General features: G+C 43.4%; 1 protein-coding gene across 5 annotated transcripts in view; it reads right to left on the bottom strand.

Annotated features, from left to right (window-relative positions):
- Nucleotides 1-12,952: 12,952 nt before the first annotated feature.
- The window catches only part of TMEM131L (transmembrane 131 like), a 178,342-nt gene continuing 172,726 nt past the window's right edge, over nucleotides 12,953-18,568 (bottom strand). For 3 of the 5 annotated variants that reach the window (XM_032248625.1, XM_032248626.1, XM_032248627.1), the window contains 4 exons: nucleotides 17,544-17,664; nucleotides 16,121-16,209; nucleotides 14,844-14,983; nucleotides 13,689-14,099 (listed from right to left, as the gene is read on the bottom strand). In XM_032248625.1, coding sequence (XP_032104516.1) covers nucleotides 13,824-14,099; nucleotides 14,844-14,983; nucleotides 16,121-16,209; nucleotides 17,544-17,664 — 626 coding nt within the window. In that variant the 3' untranslated portion in view covers nucleotides 13,689-13,823. Of the gene's footprint in view, nucleotides 14,100-14,843; nucleotides 14,984-16,120; nucleotides 16,210-17,543; nucleotides 17,665-18,568 lie in introns of all 5 variants that reach the window. The other 2 variants (XM_032248624.1, XR_004260048.1) reach the window with 2 other exon arrangements.

Consider the following 18,568-nt stretch of genomic DNA (forward strand, 5'->3'; position numbering starts at 1 on the left):
TGTATTCATTTTAATCACTAGGGGGCACAAAGACTATACCTTTAATAATTATATAATCACAGTCAGACTGTGGACACGCGAAGTGAAAGCAGAGAAATGAGTGGTGGAAGTTCCAAAGATAAAAGCTGCAAAAAAAGCCATAGTTAATTTAGTGAACTGCACGAGACCGTCAGTAACCAGTTATTTTGCAGGAAAACCTACTGCGTGAAGTCTTAGGAGCTTTCTCTTTTTATTTTTCATTTATATTTTTTGTAGAGACAAAGTCTCCCTATGCTGCCCAGGCTGTTCTCCAACTCCTGGTCTCAAGCAATCCTCCCACTTCACCCTTCCAAGTAAAATATTTTCTCTTAAATTTTGAAGAAAATCAAGTAGACATGATCATTGTGCTCTGAAAGTCATGCATAGAATCATGCAAAACATTTTAAAAAGTCATGAAACATGGAATCCTTTTTCTTTTTTTAAAAAAATCAAGCATACATTATCAATTATACATCAGTACAATCACTTTTTTTCTGTCCAGAGTGCCCAACCAATATGGCCTTATTTTGGTTTTCTCCTTTTTTTTTTTTTTTTTTTTTTTTGTAGAGACAGGGTCTCACTGTGTTGGCCAGGCTGGTCTCAAACTCCTGGCCTCAAGCTGTCCTCCCACCACGGCCTCCCAAAGCACTGGGATTACAGGTGTTGGCTACTGCACAGCCAGTTTTGTTCTTTACTTTCCATAATGTACATGAACTCATGTCATCCTTGCTCAGGTTTAAAGAACATGAAGGAAGCTTCCAAATGGGGAAAGATCCAGTAATGAAGGGAAAATAAAACACCACCTTAGGAACTGTGTTTTGATTTTCATACTTACTAGTACATTTTAAAGAATATGTTTCTATCTACACAATGTTTTTGTTGTATGTATTTTCATTATTAAATGCTATAAGCCTATTTTGAGAAATGCTGGTTACAATAATGAATGCATTTTTTTAAAAAAGAAAACTAATATCTAATTTTTGTGCATCTCTTTTGCTATTTTCCTTAGGAGTTAATTCCTAGAAGTTTTTCAGATACCAGACATATACGGCCAATCAACCAATTTATAATCCCATCCCACAATGCATAAAAGTACCTCCCTCGCTTGCCCAACCAATGTGGCCTTGTTTTGGTTTTTTTCCTGAGGTTCAATTTTATATTTTTCCTGTTGTTTCATGTTCTTTCATTTAAATTGATGATAGCAATTATACGGAACAATGCTACTGAAACGCCCCCTGGTTCAGTCTAGGCCCCACTGCTCACCAAATAGATAGTCAATCACTGAGATGACAAGTGTCGCCAGAGAGGAAGGCTTTATTACATTGCAGGTGATGTCAGCCAAAGAGACAGAAGCCAAACCTCCAATCCGTTCCTTCCCCAGACCTAAAGTTAACAATTTATATAGCAAAGAAGGAAAACAGGCAGGGCAAGGGAGATGAGTAGGTCAACAGGCAGCAGGTGGTTGAATGAAGGGTCTAGTGTTTCATTGTAACCACTGTTGGGAAATGGGAATTAGGGAGAGGTAAGGAAGAGTCGGTTTGCAGGTAGCAGGTGCGTTTCATTGTCCATTCTCCAGCTTCAGTTCTATGGGCACCCCGCTTATGGAAAGTTTTAGCCTGTTTCAATAAGATAGTTAATTAGGGGTGCTATGTGCCAAGCACCATCCAAATGCTAATTCATTTAATCTTCACAACTTTGTGAGGTATGTAGCTATTATCATCCCCATTTTACAGAAGAGGAAACTGAGGCGTGGAGAGGTTAAATATGCGGTGAAGCTGGAGTCAGAACCCAGGCAGCCTGGCCCCAAAGAATATGCTGTCTAATGGGGCCTCTACTAAAATGGAAAGTTCTGGAAACCAGCGTTGGTATTCTCTTCTGCCTCCTTTATTATTCAAGTGGTTCTCATTTCCCCCAGCATGAGCATAATCCGATGTGTACTAGTTGTCACGTGGACGTATACCTGGAGACTGGTGTGTGAAAGTTCACATTGTAAGGACTGTAGTAACATTTTTTTTTCTATCTTTGCCTGTGGTACTTTGTCTCCCAACCATAGGATAATTGTAATATTATCTAGTAATTAAAACTCACTCCTGACTGGGCAAGGTGTCTCACACCTATAAATCCCAACAGTTTGAGAGGCCGAGGAGGGCAGATCAGTTGAGGCAGGAGTTCAAGACCAGCCTGGCAACATGGCAAAACCCTGTCTCTACAAAAAATAAATTAAAAAAAAAATTAGCTGGGCATGGTGCCTTGCACCTGTAATCCCAGCTACTTGGGAGGCTGAGGTGGGAAGATCACTAATTCCAGGAGTTGAAGTCTGCAGTGAACCATGATCGCAACACTACCCTCCAGCCTGGGCAACAGAGTAAGGCTCCGTCTTAGAAAAAAAACTCACTTCTTTATCCATTACATAATTGTATCTTTCCTCAAACTATTTCCTTCACATACACACTGCTGTACACCAGATACCACCGTGAGGACTACAGACAACAGTCAGACAAGCAGGCAAGGCTGTATTAGTTCAGGTGCTGCAGCACAGACCCCCAACAGTAGTAGTTGAAACAAGACAATCTATTTCTTTTCCATTTCACAGTCCCAAGGGCAGGAGTCCAGGGCTTAGAAAGGCAGGGACCTCTATGGTTTAGGAGGCCCAGGAACGTATCTTGCTGCTCTTCTATGCCCTGGAGCAGGAGTCGGCAAACTTTCTGTAAAGGGCCAGATAGTACTATATTAGGCTGTGCCTGTCAAAACTCTGTATTTGCAGGTAACTGAATTTTGTGTTCTAATACAATTTTATTCAAGAAGCAGGCCACAGGCCATAATCTACTGATCCTTCCCCTGTAGCAATGCTCCTTAGGCTCTGATGTGCACAAATCACCTGAGGAGCCTGCTGAAATGAGAATTCAGATGCAGTAAATCTGCATTTCTAACAAGCCTTGGGTGAAGTCAATGAGTGGACCGACCACTCTTTTAGCAAGGGCCTGGTGTGCTGTCCTCATCAGCACCCAGTCTCCTGAGTACTTCTCTTGGTGGAGAGAGGGAAAGGCAAGGGCACACCCCTTCCTTAGAGTCGACCCATCACTTCTGCTCACGAGCAATGCAGTCCCACGTGGGTACAGGGGAGGCGGAAAAATCCAGTCTGCAAGCTGAGAAGCGTGCACGCAGCTAAAGCTTCTCTTCCCATGAAATCCACCTGCTCGCACTCCTGTCCACACCCATTCCAAAGGGGGAAGCTTTCCTGCTCCGGTTCATGCTCAGGCCTCAGCTTGAGCCTTGGTTCCCAGCCCCCAGCAGTGTCCCACCGCCAGCCTCACACCCCTCCCGTGGCTGCCTTGCTTTGCAGCTCCCCTTACCAGTTGGCGGCCTCTGCATCCATCTCACCTCTGTCCTCTCCTCCTCTCACTGCAGCTGGGCTGGCTGCAAGGACGCCAGCCACCGACACTCGCCACCCAGCTTGCACACGCCCTCCTTGTCCACGTGACTCGGTCCGTGGCACCGACACACGTGACCTTTCCCTCCCTTTTGTGGCTTCTGCTCCCTCATCAGCGAGCCTTTCTCTCTACTCCCGAAGCTGCCTCTCCTTCCCATCTGTCAGCACTGGGTCCCCAGATGCTCCACCCTCCCTGCCTCCCTCGATTTGGACACTGTCAACAGACCCATCGCGCCTCCCCATTGATGTCTCCAGCCTGGAAATTCACCAAGCTTCAGGTTTGCGCGTGGACTGCCTGTCTGCCTCTCCACGTAGATGTTAAGCCTTTCACGCGGAACATGCCCACCCACAACGCTCCATCCGCCTCCCACCAGATCCTCCCCAGAGGTGCTTCCTCTCAGCCCAGGACCCAGGTCTCAAGGCCCAGCCAGGATTTCTTGCCTTCCTACACCCCACAACCCCACCCCCCAGCCTGTCTGTGCCTATGTAACAAGCCCATCCGCCATCATCTCCGCTGTTGCCGCTGGCTCTGAGCTGGACTTATGTTACTCCTGAACTCCCAGCATCCTTCCTCCACTCAACTGCCAGCTGACTTTCAACAAATTCAAGTCAGATAATGTTCTTTCTCACTTAAAAAGCTCCAGTGGGCTGGTTTTGATAGCTCCCACCTGTAATCCCAGCAATTTGGGAGGCCGAGGCGGGCTGATCACTTGAGACCAGGAGTTCAAGGCCAGCCTGAGCAACTTGGTGAAACCCAATCTCTACAAAAAATACAAAAATTAGCAGGGGGTGGTTGATGCACACCATCACCCTGAGTGTAGATCCAGCTACTCTCAGGGTCTGAGGTGGGAAGGTCGCTTGAGCCCAGGAGCTCAAGGCTGTAGTGAGCCATGATTGTGCCACTGTACTCCAGCCTGGGTGACAGTGTGAGACCCTGTCTCATAAAAAATGCTCCAACGACTCCTCATTGCACTTTGAGTAAAACCTATCCTCTTTTTGGTGGCTACAAGGCTTTATGGAGGTGGCCTCCTGCCTCAAGGACTTTGCACTTGCTGTTTGCTCTGCTAGGAAGCTTTGCCCAGGGATCTTGGCTTTTTTTTTTTTTTTCCGAGACAGAGTCTTGCTCTGTTGCCCAAGCTGGAGTGCAGTCGTGCTCTTTTGGGCCATTGCAACATCCGCCTCCTGGGTTGAAGTGATCCTCCTGCCTCAGCCTTCCAAGTAGCTGGGATTACAGGTGACTGCCACCATACCCAGCTAATTTCTGTATTTCTAGTAGAAAAGGGATTTCACCATGTTGGCCAGGCTGGTCTCAAAAGCCTGACCTCAGGTGATCTGTGTGCCTTCGCCTCCCACAGTGCTGGGATTACAGGTGTGGGGCATCCTGCCTGGCCTCTGGCTTTCTTTTTATTCAAGTTTTTACCTCAAATGTACCTCTTCAGAAAGACTTTCCCCAAGCACTCTGAAGGACCCGCTGCCGCCTCCCCCAGGTCATCACATCACCATTTTGTTGCTCTCACAGCACTCATCAGTATCCAAAATATTGTTTAAATATTTTCTTCCCTAACCTTCCCCTTCTGAAATGTGACCCGGTAGCAGGACCAAGTCTGTTTGGCTCTCTGCTGCATCCACGGCCTGGGGAGATCTCCTAGGAGGTATCCAGTCAATGGTTTCTAAGTGAATAAAAAACTTGCAGTTTCCCCATTATTTTAGTCTTAGGGCTAAAGATAATATTCCAATAAAAGTGGAAATTTTTGCTTCCCTTTGTATATACGGTGCAATAAAATCTTATTTTGCTTTCTCATATTTTCCTCATAGGGAAATGAGGATTGATAAAGTAGAAAATCAATTAGAATAGCACCAAAGCAGAATAACATCTAATGTCTCGCACTCTCTCTAGTAGAAATAGGAGACATCACCACCATCCATCTGCAGAACTTTGTATTGATATTATCTCAAACAAACCAACTCTGTACACATCCGAGTGGTGACTCCCATTCCCTCCTCCGCCAGCCCCTGGCAACCACTGTTCTACTTTCTCTGAATTTGACTTTAGATCCCTCATAGAAGTGGGATCACATATTATTTGTCCTTTTACGTCTGGCTGATTATACTTAGCATAATGATTTCGAGGTTCGTCCATATTGTAGCATGTATCAGAATTTGATTCTTTTTTAGGGAAGGTTGATACACCTTTGTATGGACACACACTTTGCTCATTATCTGTTAATGGATATCTGGGCTGTTTCCACCTTTTGACTATTGTGAATAATGCTGCCATCAACCTGGATGTGAAAATATCTGTGCAAGTCCTTGCTTTCAATTCTTTTGGCTATATGCCTAGAATCTAATTATTTTATTTTTTTGAGACAGAGTCTCATTCTGTCGCCCAGGCTGGAGTGCAGTGGCACGATCTCTGCTCACTGCAACCTCTGCCTCCCAGGTTCAAGAGATTCTCCTGCCTCAGCCTCCTGAGTAGCTGGGACTACAGGCATGCCCCACCACGCCTGGCTAAGTTTTGTATTTTTAGTAGAGATGGGGTTTAACCATGTTGGCCAGGATGGTCTCGATCTGCTGACCTCATGATCCACCCGCCTTAGCCTCCCAATGTGCTGGGATTACAGGCATGAGCCACCACATGTGGCCAAACCTAATTATTTTTAATGTTATTCAATACTGGGGGTGGGGGAGGGGAGTGTCTGCTTCATGCAGATCAGGATTCTAACCTGGGAACCTTAGGATTTTCTACAGGCAGTGCATGCTTGGAGCCTCTCTGTGCAGAAGGGCAGCCCCAAGCTTCCAAGACACTCGTCTTGGGCCTCCACACAACCACAGCAGAGATATAAACTCAAAGCAAGTAAACCCTGCATTCTACTCAGAAATCACACCGGAGACAATCCAAGATGGCCGAATAGGAACAGCTCTGGAGTGCAGTTCCCAGCAAGAACACAGGATGAGTGATCACTGCATTTCCAATTTTCCAATTTCTAGTTTTTACTGCCCACAGACCAGGAGATTCCAGGGTGGAAAAGAGCCACAAGTCTCCAGCAGGGCTATTTCAGCCGGTGCAGCAGGTCTCCACACAAAAACTCACACAAATCTGGATGGCCATTTCAACTGGTGCCCGGAACACCTGAGAGGCACAGTCGCCTATTCAACTGAAAAAAAGGGGGCTGAAACAGGGAGCCAGGTGATCTGGCTTGGCAGGTCCCATTCCCACAAAGACCAGCAATCTGAAATGCTCTGAATTGAGAGTTTCACAGCAAGCACAGCTGGACCTGGGATGGTTGAGCTCTGTGGGGGGAAGGGCATCCACCATTACCGAGGCAGTCCGCCCGCCATTACAGAGACAGTCCACCATCACTGAGGCAGACTGCCATTACTGAGGCAGTTCTACAAACAAAACTGCAAAGAAGTTCACACAGCAGCTGGGCAGAGCCCACGGCAGCTCAGCAACACCTCTGCTGGCAGACTGTGAATAGGCTACTTCCTCGCTGGGCAGAGCATCTCTGAACAAAGGCAACAGCATGTCAGGAACTTATAAATAAAACCCCACCTTCCCAGAACAGAGCACCTGGGAAAAAAGGCTGTTATGAGTTCTGCTGCAGCAGACTTAAACATACCTGCCCAGCAACTCCGAATGGAACAAGAGCTCTCAGCTCAGCACTTGAGCTCCTATATGGGACAGAATGTCTCCTCAAGCAGCTCCCCGACACCCAAATATCCAAAGAGGCACCTCACAAAGGAGAGCTCAGGCTGACATCTGGTGGGTATCCTTCTGGGAACAGAAGGAGAAACTGGCAGCAACCCTTACTGTTCTGTAGCCACTGCAGGTGATCCCCAGGCAAGCAGGGTCTGGAGTGAACCTCCAGCAGACAGGCCTGACTGTTAGAAGGAAAACTAAAAAACAGAAATAACTTAATCATCAGCAAAAAGGACGTCCACTCAGAGACTCCATTCACCAACTACAAAGACCACAGGTACATAAATCCACACAGATGGGAAGAAACCAGCACAAAAGGGATGAAAACACCCAAAACCAGAACGCCTTTCCTCCTCCAAGGGATCACAACTCCTCACCGCAAGGGAACAAGGCTGGATGGAGAATGATTCTGATGAATTGACAGAAACAGGCTTCAGAAAGTGGGTAATAACAAACTTCTCTGAGCTAAAAGAACATATTCTAACCCAATGCAAAGAAACTAATAACCTAGAAAAAAGGTTTGACGAAAAGCTAACAAGAATAAACAGCTTAGAATATAGCGGTTTATATATAGAATATATATGAGCTGATACATAATGAAATATAAATGAACTGATGGAGCTGAAAAACAACATGAGAACTTTGCGAAGCATACACAAATTTCAATAGCCGAATCGACCAAGCAGAAGAAAGGATATCAGAGATTGAAGATCAACTCAATGAAATAAAATGAGAAGGCAAGATTAGAGAAAAAAGAGTAAAATGAAATGAACAAAGCCTCCAAGAAATGTGAAATGACCTAATCTATGTTTGATAGGTGTACCTAAATGTGACGGTGAGAATGAATCCAAGCTGGAAAACACTCTTCAGAATATTATCCAGGATAACTTCCCCAACCTAGCAAGGCAGGCCAATATTCAAGTCCAGGAAATACAGAGACCACCACAAATATATTCCTCAAGAAGAGCAACACCAAGGCACACAATCTTCAGATTCACCAGGGTTGAAATGAGGGAAAAAATGCTAAGGGCAGCCAGAAAGGAAGGTTGGGTTACCCACAAAGGGAAGCCCATCAGACTCACAGCAGATCTCTCTGCAGAAACCCTACACACCAAAAGAGAGTGGGGGCCAATATTCAACATCCTTAAAGAAAAGAACTTTCAACCTAGAATTTCACATCCAGCCAAACTAAGCTTCATAAGAAGAAATAAAATCCTTTATGAGCACCACCAGGCCTGCCTTACAAGAGCTCATGAAAGAAGCAATAAACATAGAAAGGAAAACCAGTACCAGCCACTCCAAAAACATACCAAATGGTAAAGAGCACCGACACAATGAAGAAACTGAATCAACTAACAGGCAAAACAGCCAGCTAGCATCAAAATGGCAGGATCAAATTCACACATAACAATATTAACCTTAAATGTAAATGTGCTAAATGCCCCAATCAAAAGACACAGACTGGCAAATTGGATAAAAAGGCAAAACCCATCAGTGTGCTGTATCCAGGAAACCCATCTCACATGCAAGGATACACATAGGCTCAAAATAAAGGGATGGAGGAGGATTCACCAAGCAAATGGAGAGCAAAATAAAGCCGGAGTTGCAATCCTAGTCTCTGATAAAATAGACTTTAAACCAACAAAGATCAAAAGAGACAAAGAGGGGCATTACATAATGGTAAAAGGATCAATGCAACAAGAAGAGCTAACAATCCTAAATATATACGCACCCAATACAGGAACACCCAGATACATAAAGCAAGTTCTTAGTGACCTACAAAGAGACTTAGATTCCCACACAATAATAGTGCAAGACTTTAACACTCCACTGTCAATATTAGACAGATCAATGAGACAGAAAATTAACAAGGATATCCAGGACTTGAACTCAGATCTGGACGAAGCAAGCCTAAAGACATATACAGAACTCTCTACTCTAAATCCACAGAATATACATTCTTCTCAGCACCACACCACACCGACTCTAAAACTGACCACATAATTGGAAGTAAATAACTCCTCAGCAAATGCAAAAGAATGGAAATCATAACAGTGTCTCAGACCGCAGTGCAATCAAATTAGAACTCAGGATTAAGAAACTCACTCAGAACCACACAACTTCATGGAAACTGAATAACTGGCTCTTGAATGTTGACTGGATAAATGATGAAATAGAAGCAGAAATAAAGATGTTCTTTGAAACCATTGAGAAGCAAGACATGATGTACAAGAATCTCTGGGACACATTTAAAGCAGTGTTTAGAGGAAAAATTATAGCAATAAATGCCCACATGAGAAACAAGGAGAGATCGAAAATCAACACCGTATTGTCAAAATTGAAAGAGCTAGAGGAGAAAGATTAAAAAAAAAAAACAAAAAACTCAAAAGCTAGCAGAAGGCAAGAAATAACTAAGATCAGAGCGGAACTGATGGAGATAGAGACACACACAAAAAACCTTCAAAAAAATCAATAAATCCAGGAGCTGGTTTTTGAAAAGATCAACAAAATAGACCACTAGCCAGATTAATAAAAAAGAAATGAGAGAAGAATCAAATAGATGCAATAAAAAACGATAATGGAGATATCATCACAGATTCCAGGGAAATACAAACTACCATCAGAGATTACTACAAACAACTCTACACACATAAACCAGTAAACTTGGAAGAAATGGATAAATTCCTGGACACTTGAACCATCCCAAGCCTAAACCAGGAAGAAGTTGAAACCCTGAATAGACCAATAACAAGGGCTGAAGTTGAGGAAGCAATTAATAGCTTACCAACCAAAAAAAGCGCAGGTCCAGATGGGTTCACAGCTGAATTCTTCCAGACATACAAAGAGGAGCTGTACCACTCCTGAAACTATTCCAAACAATGCTAAAAGAGGGAATCCTTCCAAAATCATTTTATGAGACCAACATCATCCTGATACCAAAACACGGCAGAGACTCAACAAGAAAGGAAAACGTCAGGCCAATATCCATGATGAACATAGCTGCAAAAATCTTCAATAAAATACTGGCAAACCGATTGCAACAGCACATCAAAAAGCTTATCCACCATGATCAAGTAGGCTTCATTCTGGGGATGCAAGACTGGTTCAACATACGCAAGTCTATAAACTTAATTCACCACATAAACAGAACCAAAGACAAAAGCCACATGATTATCTCAATAGATGCAGAGAAGGCCTTTGACAAAATTTAACAGCACTTTATGCTAAAAAAAAAAAAATCTCAATAAACTAGGTATCGATGGAACATATCTCAAAATAATAAAACCTATTTATGACAAACCCACAGCCAATATCATACTGAATGGGCAAAAACTAGAAGCATTCCCTTTGAAATCTGGCACTAGACAAGGATGCCCTCTCTCACCCTCCTATTCAATACAGTATTGGAAGTTATAGCCAGAGCAATCAGGCAAGAAAAAGACACAAAGTGTATTCAAATAGGAAAGGAGGAAGTAAAATTGCCTCTATTTGCAGATGACATGATTGTATATTTAGAAGACCCCATCTCAGCCCCAAATCTCTTGAAACTGATAAGCAACTTCAGCAAAGTCTCAGGATACAAAATCAACGTGCAGAAATCACAAGCATTCCTATACACCAATAACAGACTTAAAGAGAGCCAAATCAAGAATTAACTGCCATTCACAATTGCCACAAAGAGAATAAAATACCTAGGAATACAACTAACAAGGAACGTAAAGGACCTCTTCAAGGAGAACTACAAACCACTACTCAAGGAAATAAGACAGGACACAAACAGATGGAAAAACATTCTATGCTCATGGCTAGGAAAAATCAATATTGTGAAAATGGCCATAATGCCCAAAGTAATTTATAGATTCAACACTATCCCCCATCAAGCCACCTATGACTCTCTTCACAGAACTGGAAAAAACCACCTTAAACTTCACATGGAACCAAAAGAGAGCCCACATAGCCAAGTCAATTCTAAGCAAAAACAACAAAGCTGGAGACATCACACTACTTGATTTCAAACTATACTACAAGGTTACAGTAATCAAAACAGCATGGTACTGGTACCAAAACAGAGATATAGACTAATGGAACAGAACAGAGGTCTCGAAGGCAACACCACACCTGTACAATCATCTGATCTTTGACAAACCTGACAAAAAGAAGCAATGGGGAAACGATTCCCTGTTTAATAAATGGTGTTGGGAAAGCTGGCTAGCCATAGGCAGAGAGCAGAAACTTGACCCCTTCCTGACACCTTACACTAAAATTAACTCCAGATAGATTAAAGACTTAAACATAAGACCCAACACCACAAAAACCCTAGAAGAAAACCTAGGCAAAACCATTCAGGACATAGGCATAGGCAAGGACTTCATGACTAAAACACCAAAAGCATTGACAATAAAAGCCAAAATAGACAAGTGCGATCTAATTAAACTCCAGAGCTTCTGCACAGCAAAAGAAACAATCATTAGAGTGAACCAGCAACCAACAGAATGGGAAAAAATTTTTGCAATCTACCCATCGGACAAAGGGTAATATCCAGAATCTACAAAGAACTAAAACAGATTTACAAGAAAAAAACTAACAAACCCATCCAAAAGTGGGCAAAGGATATGGACACTTTTTTTTTTTTTGAGACGGAGTTTCGCTCTTGTTACCCAGGCTGGAGTGCAATGGCGCGATCTCGGCTCACCGCAACCTCCGCCTCCTGGGTTCAGGCAATTCTCCTGCCTCTGCCTCCTGAGTAGCTGGGATTACAGGCAGGCACCACCATGCCCAGCTAATTTTTTTTGTAGTTTTAGTAGAGACGGGGTTTCACCATGTTGACCAGGATGGTCTCGATCTCTTGACCTCGTGATCCACCCGCCTCGGCCTCCCAAAGTGCTGGGATTACAGGCTTGAGCCACCGCGCCTGGCCTAAACAGACACTTTTCAAAAGAAGATATATACGAGGCCAACAAACATATGAAAAAATGCTGATCATCACTGGTCTTTAGAGAAATGCAAATTAAAACCACATTGAGATACCATCTCATGCCAGTTAGAAAAGCGATCATTAAAAAAATCTGGAGACAACAGATGCTGGAGAGGATGTGGAGAAATAGGAACACTTTTACACTGTCGATGGGAGTGTACATTAGTTCAACCATTGTGGAAGACAGTGTGGCGATTCCTCAAGGACCTAAAAATAGAAATTCCATTTGACCCAGCAATCCCATTACTGGGGATATATCCAAAGAATTACAAATCATTTATAAAGACACATGCACATGTATGTTCACTGCAGCACTGTTTACAACAGCAAAGACCCAGAACCAACCCAAATGCCCACTGATGATAGACTGGACAAGGAAAATGTAGCACATATACACCATGGAATACTATACAGCCATAAAAAACAATGAATTCATGTCCCTTGTAGGGACATGAATCAATCTGGAAACCATCATTCTCAGCAAACTGACACAAGAACAGAAAATCATATACCGCATGTTCTCACTCATAGGTGGGTGTTGAACAATGAGAACACATGGACACAGGGAGGGGAGCATCACACACTGGGGCCTGTTGCGGGGGGGGTTGAGGAGGGACAGTGGGGGGTAGGGAGTTGGGGAAGGATAACATGGGGGGAAATGACAGATATAGGTGACAGGGATGGAGGCAGCAAACCACATTGCCTATGCAACAATCCTGCATGTTCTGCACATGTACCCCAGAACCTAAAGTGTAATAATATATATAAATAAATAAAATTAAATTTTAAAAAAATCACGCCTATAGAATTTCTAATATAAAGACAAAACAACATGTAAAAATAACTTTATTAAAACTTAAAAACATTTTCAAAGTTTATACATGCAAATAGATAATTCCACTGTAAAATGGACTTCTAAGATCAATGACAAGAGATACAAACTGATCTGGCAACACATGCATCAGCCACCTAACCTCCCCTAGGTTACTGTCCTCAGGGTTAGCCTGCTCACTGGGAGGAAAACCACACACTTGCCAGAATGTCCCTGCTGCTGTCATTGCCCTCAAGGACTGGCATGACGGAGGAACAGTCCTTGCTGTAAGTGGGAAGGAGAGAACAGCTCTAGGGAGCTCTGGTTCATCCCAGCAACACACCAGGACTGGAAAGAACCCCACGCGGCACCCCTGAGCACAGTCCGCCCAAGCAAGTAACTTGCTAAGCTGGGCTTTCCAGCAGTTCTCAACACTGGCTGCTCATTATAATCCAGAAAACTTTTTTAAAAATCCCAGTTGTCTGAGCCACAGATCAATTAAACCAGAATCTCTGGGACCAGCACCTGAGCAACTTCATTTTTTGAAAGCTCCCCAGGTGGATGCGATGCTCAGGGGAAGAAAACCATAGCAGCAATTTCTTGCTCAACTCCTACCTTCTTAGACGTCTCCCTTGTTCAGATTTAAAACATTTGGCATGTCTGACACCCTTCTTGACTTTTGAAAGATCTGACAGAGATGCTTTGTTTCTACCACTTATTCATGAGTAGGTTGAAAAAATATAGAGCACCCAGATTTCAATAAAAAATTTATTTTCATATAAAAGTGCCAAAATATCCACCAATGTCATAATCTAGCTCAAAAACCAGTTTACACTAGTAATGAAAACACAAGCCTCTTTATTCACATTGTTTAAAAATCCGATTCTTTTCACACATTCCCACAGTAACTGGAGTCTCTAGACAGTGGGAAATTTGCATTCCTATTTGCTGTGGCAGTCCATATGTCCAGGTTCATATAGGCACGAAATGGGTTAAACCCTGGGTAGTACTCCTTGCACATGACCGCTTGGTTTTCCATGTGAGTTGAATGTTCCGTGGTGGGGTTGATGGGGCAGCAGTTTTCATACACATCGCTTTGCGGAGCCCAGATGGAGCCAAAAAGTCCAGACATTGGAGACAAGCTTCGGGTGCTTGTGAGGTAGGGCTGAAGCATAAATGAGGAAGGAAAAATAAGTCAAAAAAAAAAAAAAAAAAAAAAAAAGAAGAAGAAGAAGAAGAAGCCTTAGAAAGGTAATGTCAACACTGAATGCAAACTACTGAATACTACAATGGTATCGAGCTACTTGGAAGTTATCAGACTACTCTCAATTTAAATCTGGGTTAAATCCATTTTTTCTCAAAGGAAAGGCTGTGAAATCCTCATGTAATGGGATAAACTTATTTGCAACCCAAGGAAGAACCCACAGATCAAATACCCTCTATCCGGAAAAACACAAAAATAAGTGTCAAGCGGATGTGAAAGGAGAAGCTGTGGGGCTTCTGAGCAGGAAAGCCGTGCTCACAGGCAGGGAATGCTGGAAGCCTGACCACCCACTGACCTTCCTGGGACTTTCATCTCTTACCACTGACGTAAAGACAGCTGTGTCACACAGAGGACTGGCCCATGTTCAATTTTATCTACAAAGGACCACTGCTTGGTACATTTTGGGATGTTTTTCATTTGGGGTGGCCAGAATGTCAATGTCTGCAAGATCGCACCCATCTGATTATTACATGTTAGTTTCCTGCAGAGGGTGGCCAGCCCTGGCTTCTGTGATCTAAAAGAAACAAGCCAGGTTTTGGCTAGTCTGAACCTAACACTAAAGCTAGCTGAGACCAGGCTTAAGGAAGCACTGGAAACAGTTCAGAGCTGCCCAGGGCTTCCCAGCACAGGACGGGCAACACTGACCGGAGAGCTGATGAAACTGGCATGTCCCCAGGCAGCAGGCATGTTGGGCGGGGTGTTCCAGGTAGACTGTGAGTTGTGATCCATAAAGTCCGTCTGAACTTCGGCAGGACAGGGGAAGCCATTGGGATAATTCATATTTTCTAGAAAGAATGGTAGAATATCATCATAAGTAAACATTTTCATTGAGAACTGAATTCTCACTCAGGCTAAAAAGCTTTCAAGGCCTTACTATACTGACATAAATACTTGGTCCATGTGGACCAGGAAAGTCATTTCCACATCATTCTTAAGATTAAAACTGTTTATCAGACACACAACCTGGGAAGTCCTCAATGTGGAAGGTCTTCCTCTGGGCTTGTTTTTCTCTGTTTGATCACTTGATGGGAATCTTTCTATTATACAAAGTATACTAAAATACTACTAGAGATCTAAATAGTGTCAATATTCTTGCCAGTCTTTAAAATGTTTTTATTACCTGTCATGCCAACCTCAGCCACCTACACATATATCATATGTACTGATAAAGCAATCCCAAACCAAGGACTCCTTAGATAGCATTAAGAACATAATGAACACAGACGCTCACAATCATAAGCACATTCCCGAAGCACCCCCTTGTGGTTAGCATGGAGCAATGCATGTATCAAAGCCTAGATAAGAATGAACATCCCTTTCCTGAAAAGGCAACTCTAGCATAAGAAACCATGATCCAACAGTAATGCACAACAGAGCATTTTCCAGTTGACCAGGGAAATCCCATAGCTCTTTTTTATTATTACAGATGGTTGAGCCCAAGCATCTGCAATTTTCTACAATTTCCCCTCCAAGCTCCTTTCCTTCCTTCTGCAGCACCACCCAAGGGCAGAGAAGTAGGACCTAATGGGAAGCAGGCCAATGTTTCCATTTCACACAGAACTTACCTGCCTAAAAAGAAGAGCAAGCAGCTAAAGCCCCCAGCCTCCCAATGGATAACCAGCCATGTTACCTCCCACAGATCCAAATGACCCAGTTCTACCTAACTAGAAGGACTAAATGGATTACAGTTATTTTTGAAGCCCCCAGACACCCAAATTTGGAGGACTTTTTGAGGGTCATATAAAATTATATATGGCATCAGTGCAAATTGGATCCACATGAAGCCATTCAGCAGTCTACTGTAAGCTCATTCTCAAAGTCTGCTCACTGTTAAATGGCACATTCTTCTAAGTCCACACACTTCCAGCGTTCACCTTCTGAGAATAAAAGAATGGCACTGGGATTGTCTGAAGAGCTCTTACCTTCTGGAAAGGCATTGTAATCGTTCAATTCCAATGGACAGCATGCGCTGGAAAACTGGCCTTCGCATGTTGCACTCCAATCAATAAAACTGCCACAAAAAGAAAAAAAAAAAAAACAAGTGGTCAAGACATCAAATAAAGAAAAAGGAAAATGATTTTAATTGCCTAGCATCCTAATCACTGTGAATTCCCCAATTTTGGAAAATAAAAGATATACTTTCTCAAGTCACAGAATCAAAGACTTACTAAATGCTCACCACTAATGACACACCATTTGCGGGATGGATGGCGTGGACTAGGAACACACTTCCTTTGTCACCACGTTTGTTAAGTCTAACTAGAGACAGTAGAGAGCCGTGGCTTTATCAGCACTGTGACAGAACAGCTGGAATACCTTGAAGTGTCTTTGTGCACATCTGAAAAACTTAAATATGTTCTATTAAAAATGTCCACTTAGAGTGAGACCAGCATGCATCTTAGAGAAGTCCTAACTATAAAGCCTATACTTCATGATAATGATCCCTATTGCAACCTAGATTCTTATTATAGAAATGAGATAGGAAATACTGTTGCAATAAGCTGAACCCAGGAAACCTGCAAATGGATTCTGAGATTAAATATCTAATTTTCTTAAGGCTCCCTAATTGAATGACATATTAGTGTCAAATAGCAAATTTGAGAAACTGCCATTGTGTAACTGTTTTTCAACACTCAAATTATTTGATCTTTTAAAATTTTAAATGTGGGCCACGTATAGTGGCTCATGCCTATATCAACACTTAGGGAGGCCAAGGCAGAAGGACAGCTTGAGACCAAGAGTTCAAGACCAGCCTCGGCAACAAAGCAAGATCCTGTCTCTACAAAAAAAAAAAAAAAATTAGCCCAGCACAGTGGCACACACCTGTAGTCTTAGTTGCTCGAGAGGCTGAGGTAAAAGAATTGCTTGAACCCAGGAGTTCAAGGCTGCAGTGAGCTATAATTGCACCACTGCACTCCAGCCTGGGCGACAGAGCAAGACTCTATCTCTAAAAAGTAAATAAACAAACAAATAAATACAATGTTAAATGGGTTCAAGAATAATGCTATAGAAAAATGAAGAGCTTTGCTCTGCCAGGAGCTAGGAATTATGAGTGTTTTTTTCAAATCTGCCTCTAATGTATGAATAAATCGTCTTTTCAATTTTTTTTAAAATAATGACACTGTCACTAGCTTTATTTCTTTTATTTCCTTTCATGTTTCTCTCAATGCCTGGTTTGTTTAGTCCCAACGCAACTCTAAAAGGCAGAAGGAACACACAGCTGAAGTACACCGAGGAGGAAGCGTGGCCCTCGTTTTTGTAAGGAAAGCCTAGCAAACTGAACTCAAACTCGAACTGCAAGCCCTTAGACTAAGCAAGGCCCCAATCAGAGAGGTGAAGCTGTACCTATTATGAACCGAGGCAGGCTCCTGAATCACACAAGGCACGCCGTTCTCCAGGGTGCAGTTTAAGCTGCTTGTCAGACACACCGGCAGAGTGGGCCACAGGTCTCCAGGTGAGTAAAGACCTAGGAAGAGAACAAGGCCTAAGTCCACCCTATCCTCACCTGGCCCTCATCCTACCCTTCCTGAACCTACTCTTCCCTCCGGAAAACACTCCCTGATGTCACCCACACACGCTGACTGACTCCTTTTGGGATATAATTTCAGGATATAATTCTCAAATACAGCGTATTATTTTGACCGTTTCTTCAGGCGGTGTCTGTCTCCTGACCTGGATGACAAGATGAGGTTCATGTAACAAGTGTTTCAGGAATTACTTTCTGCAAGGCCCCGTGATAGACACTGAGGATAGAGCGGTGAAGAAGTTACATTCAAGTGAGCAGAGACAACCAACGAAGACAGCACGGCAGATAATGTATGTGCTGTGATGGCAAATGCAGCAATTTCTTTTCGAGACAGTCTCGCTCTGTCACCCAGGCTAGAGTGCAGTGGTGACATCTCGGCTCACTGCAACCTCTACATCCCAGGCTCAAGCGATTCTCCTGCCTCAGCCTCCCGAGTAACTGAGACTATAGGCGCACACAGACCACCATGCCCAGCTACTTTTTGTATTTTTAGTAGAGACAGAGTTTCACCATGTTGGCCAGGCTGGTCTCAAACTCCTGGCCTCAAGTGATCCACCCGACTTGGCCTCCCACAGTGCTGGGATTACAGGTGTGAGCCACCTGTGCCTGGCCAAATACAACTATTGAAGATAGGATGGTCAAAGGCCTCACGGAGGGAACAGCTCCTCAAAGATGTGACTGAGGTGAGGAAGTGAGCCCAGTGGATACAGGGCAAGCACATTCCAGGCTGCAGAAACAGTACTGCAAAAGCCCTGAAGCGAACATGCCTGGGAGTTCAAACAGCAAGGATACCAGTGTGGCCAGGAAGGAGAGGGGAAAGGGGAAGAGCAGGGGGTTAGCCACA

Source organism: Sapajus apella, unplaced genomic scaffold, assembly GCF_009761245.1.
Source record: "Sapajus apella isolate SASKATOON/1434 unplaced genomic scaffold, GSC_monkey_1.0 scaffold67, whole genome shotgun sequence".
In the NCBI taxonomy this organism is placed as follows: domain Eukaryota; kingdom Metazoa; phylum Chordata; class Mammalia; order Primates; family Cebidae; genus Sapajus; species Sapajus apella.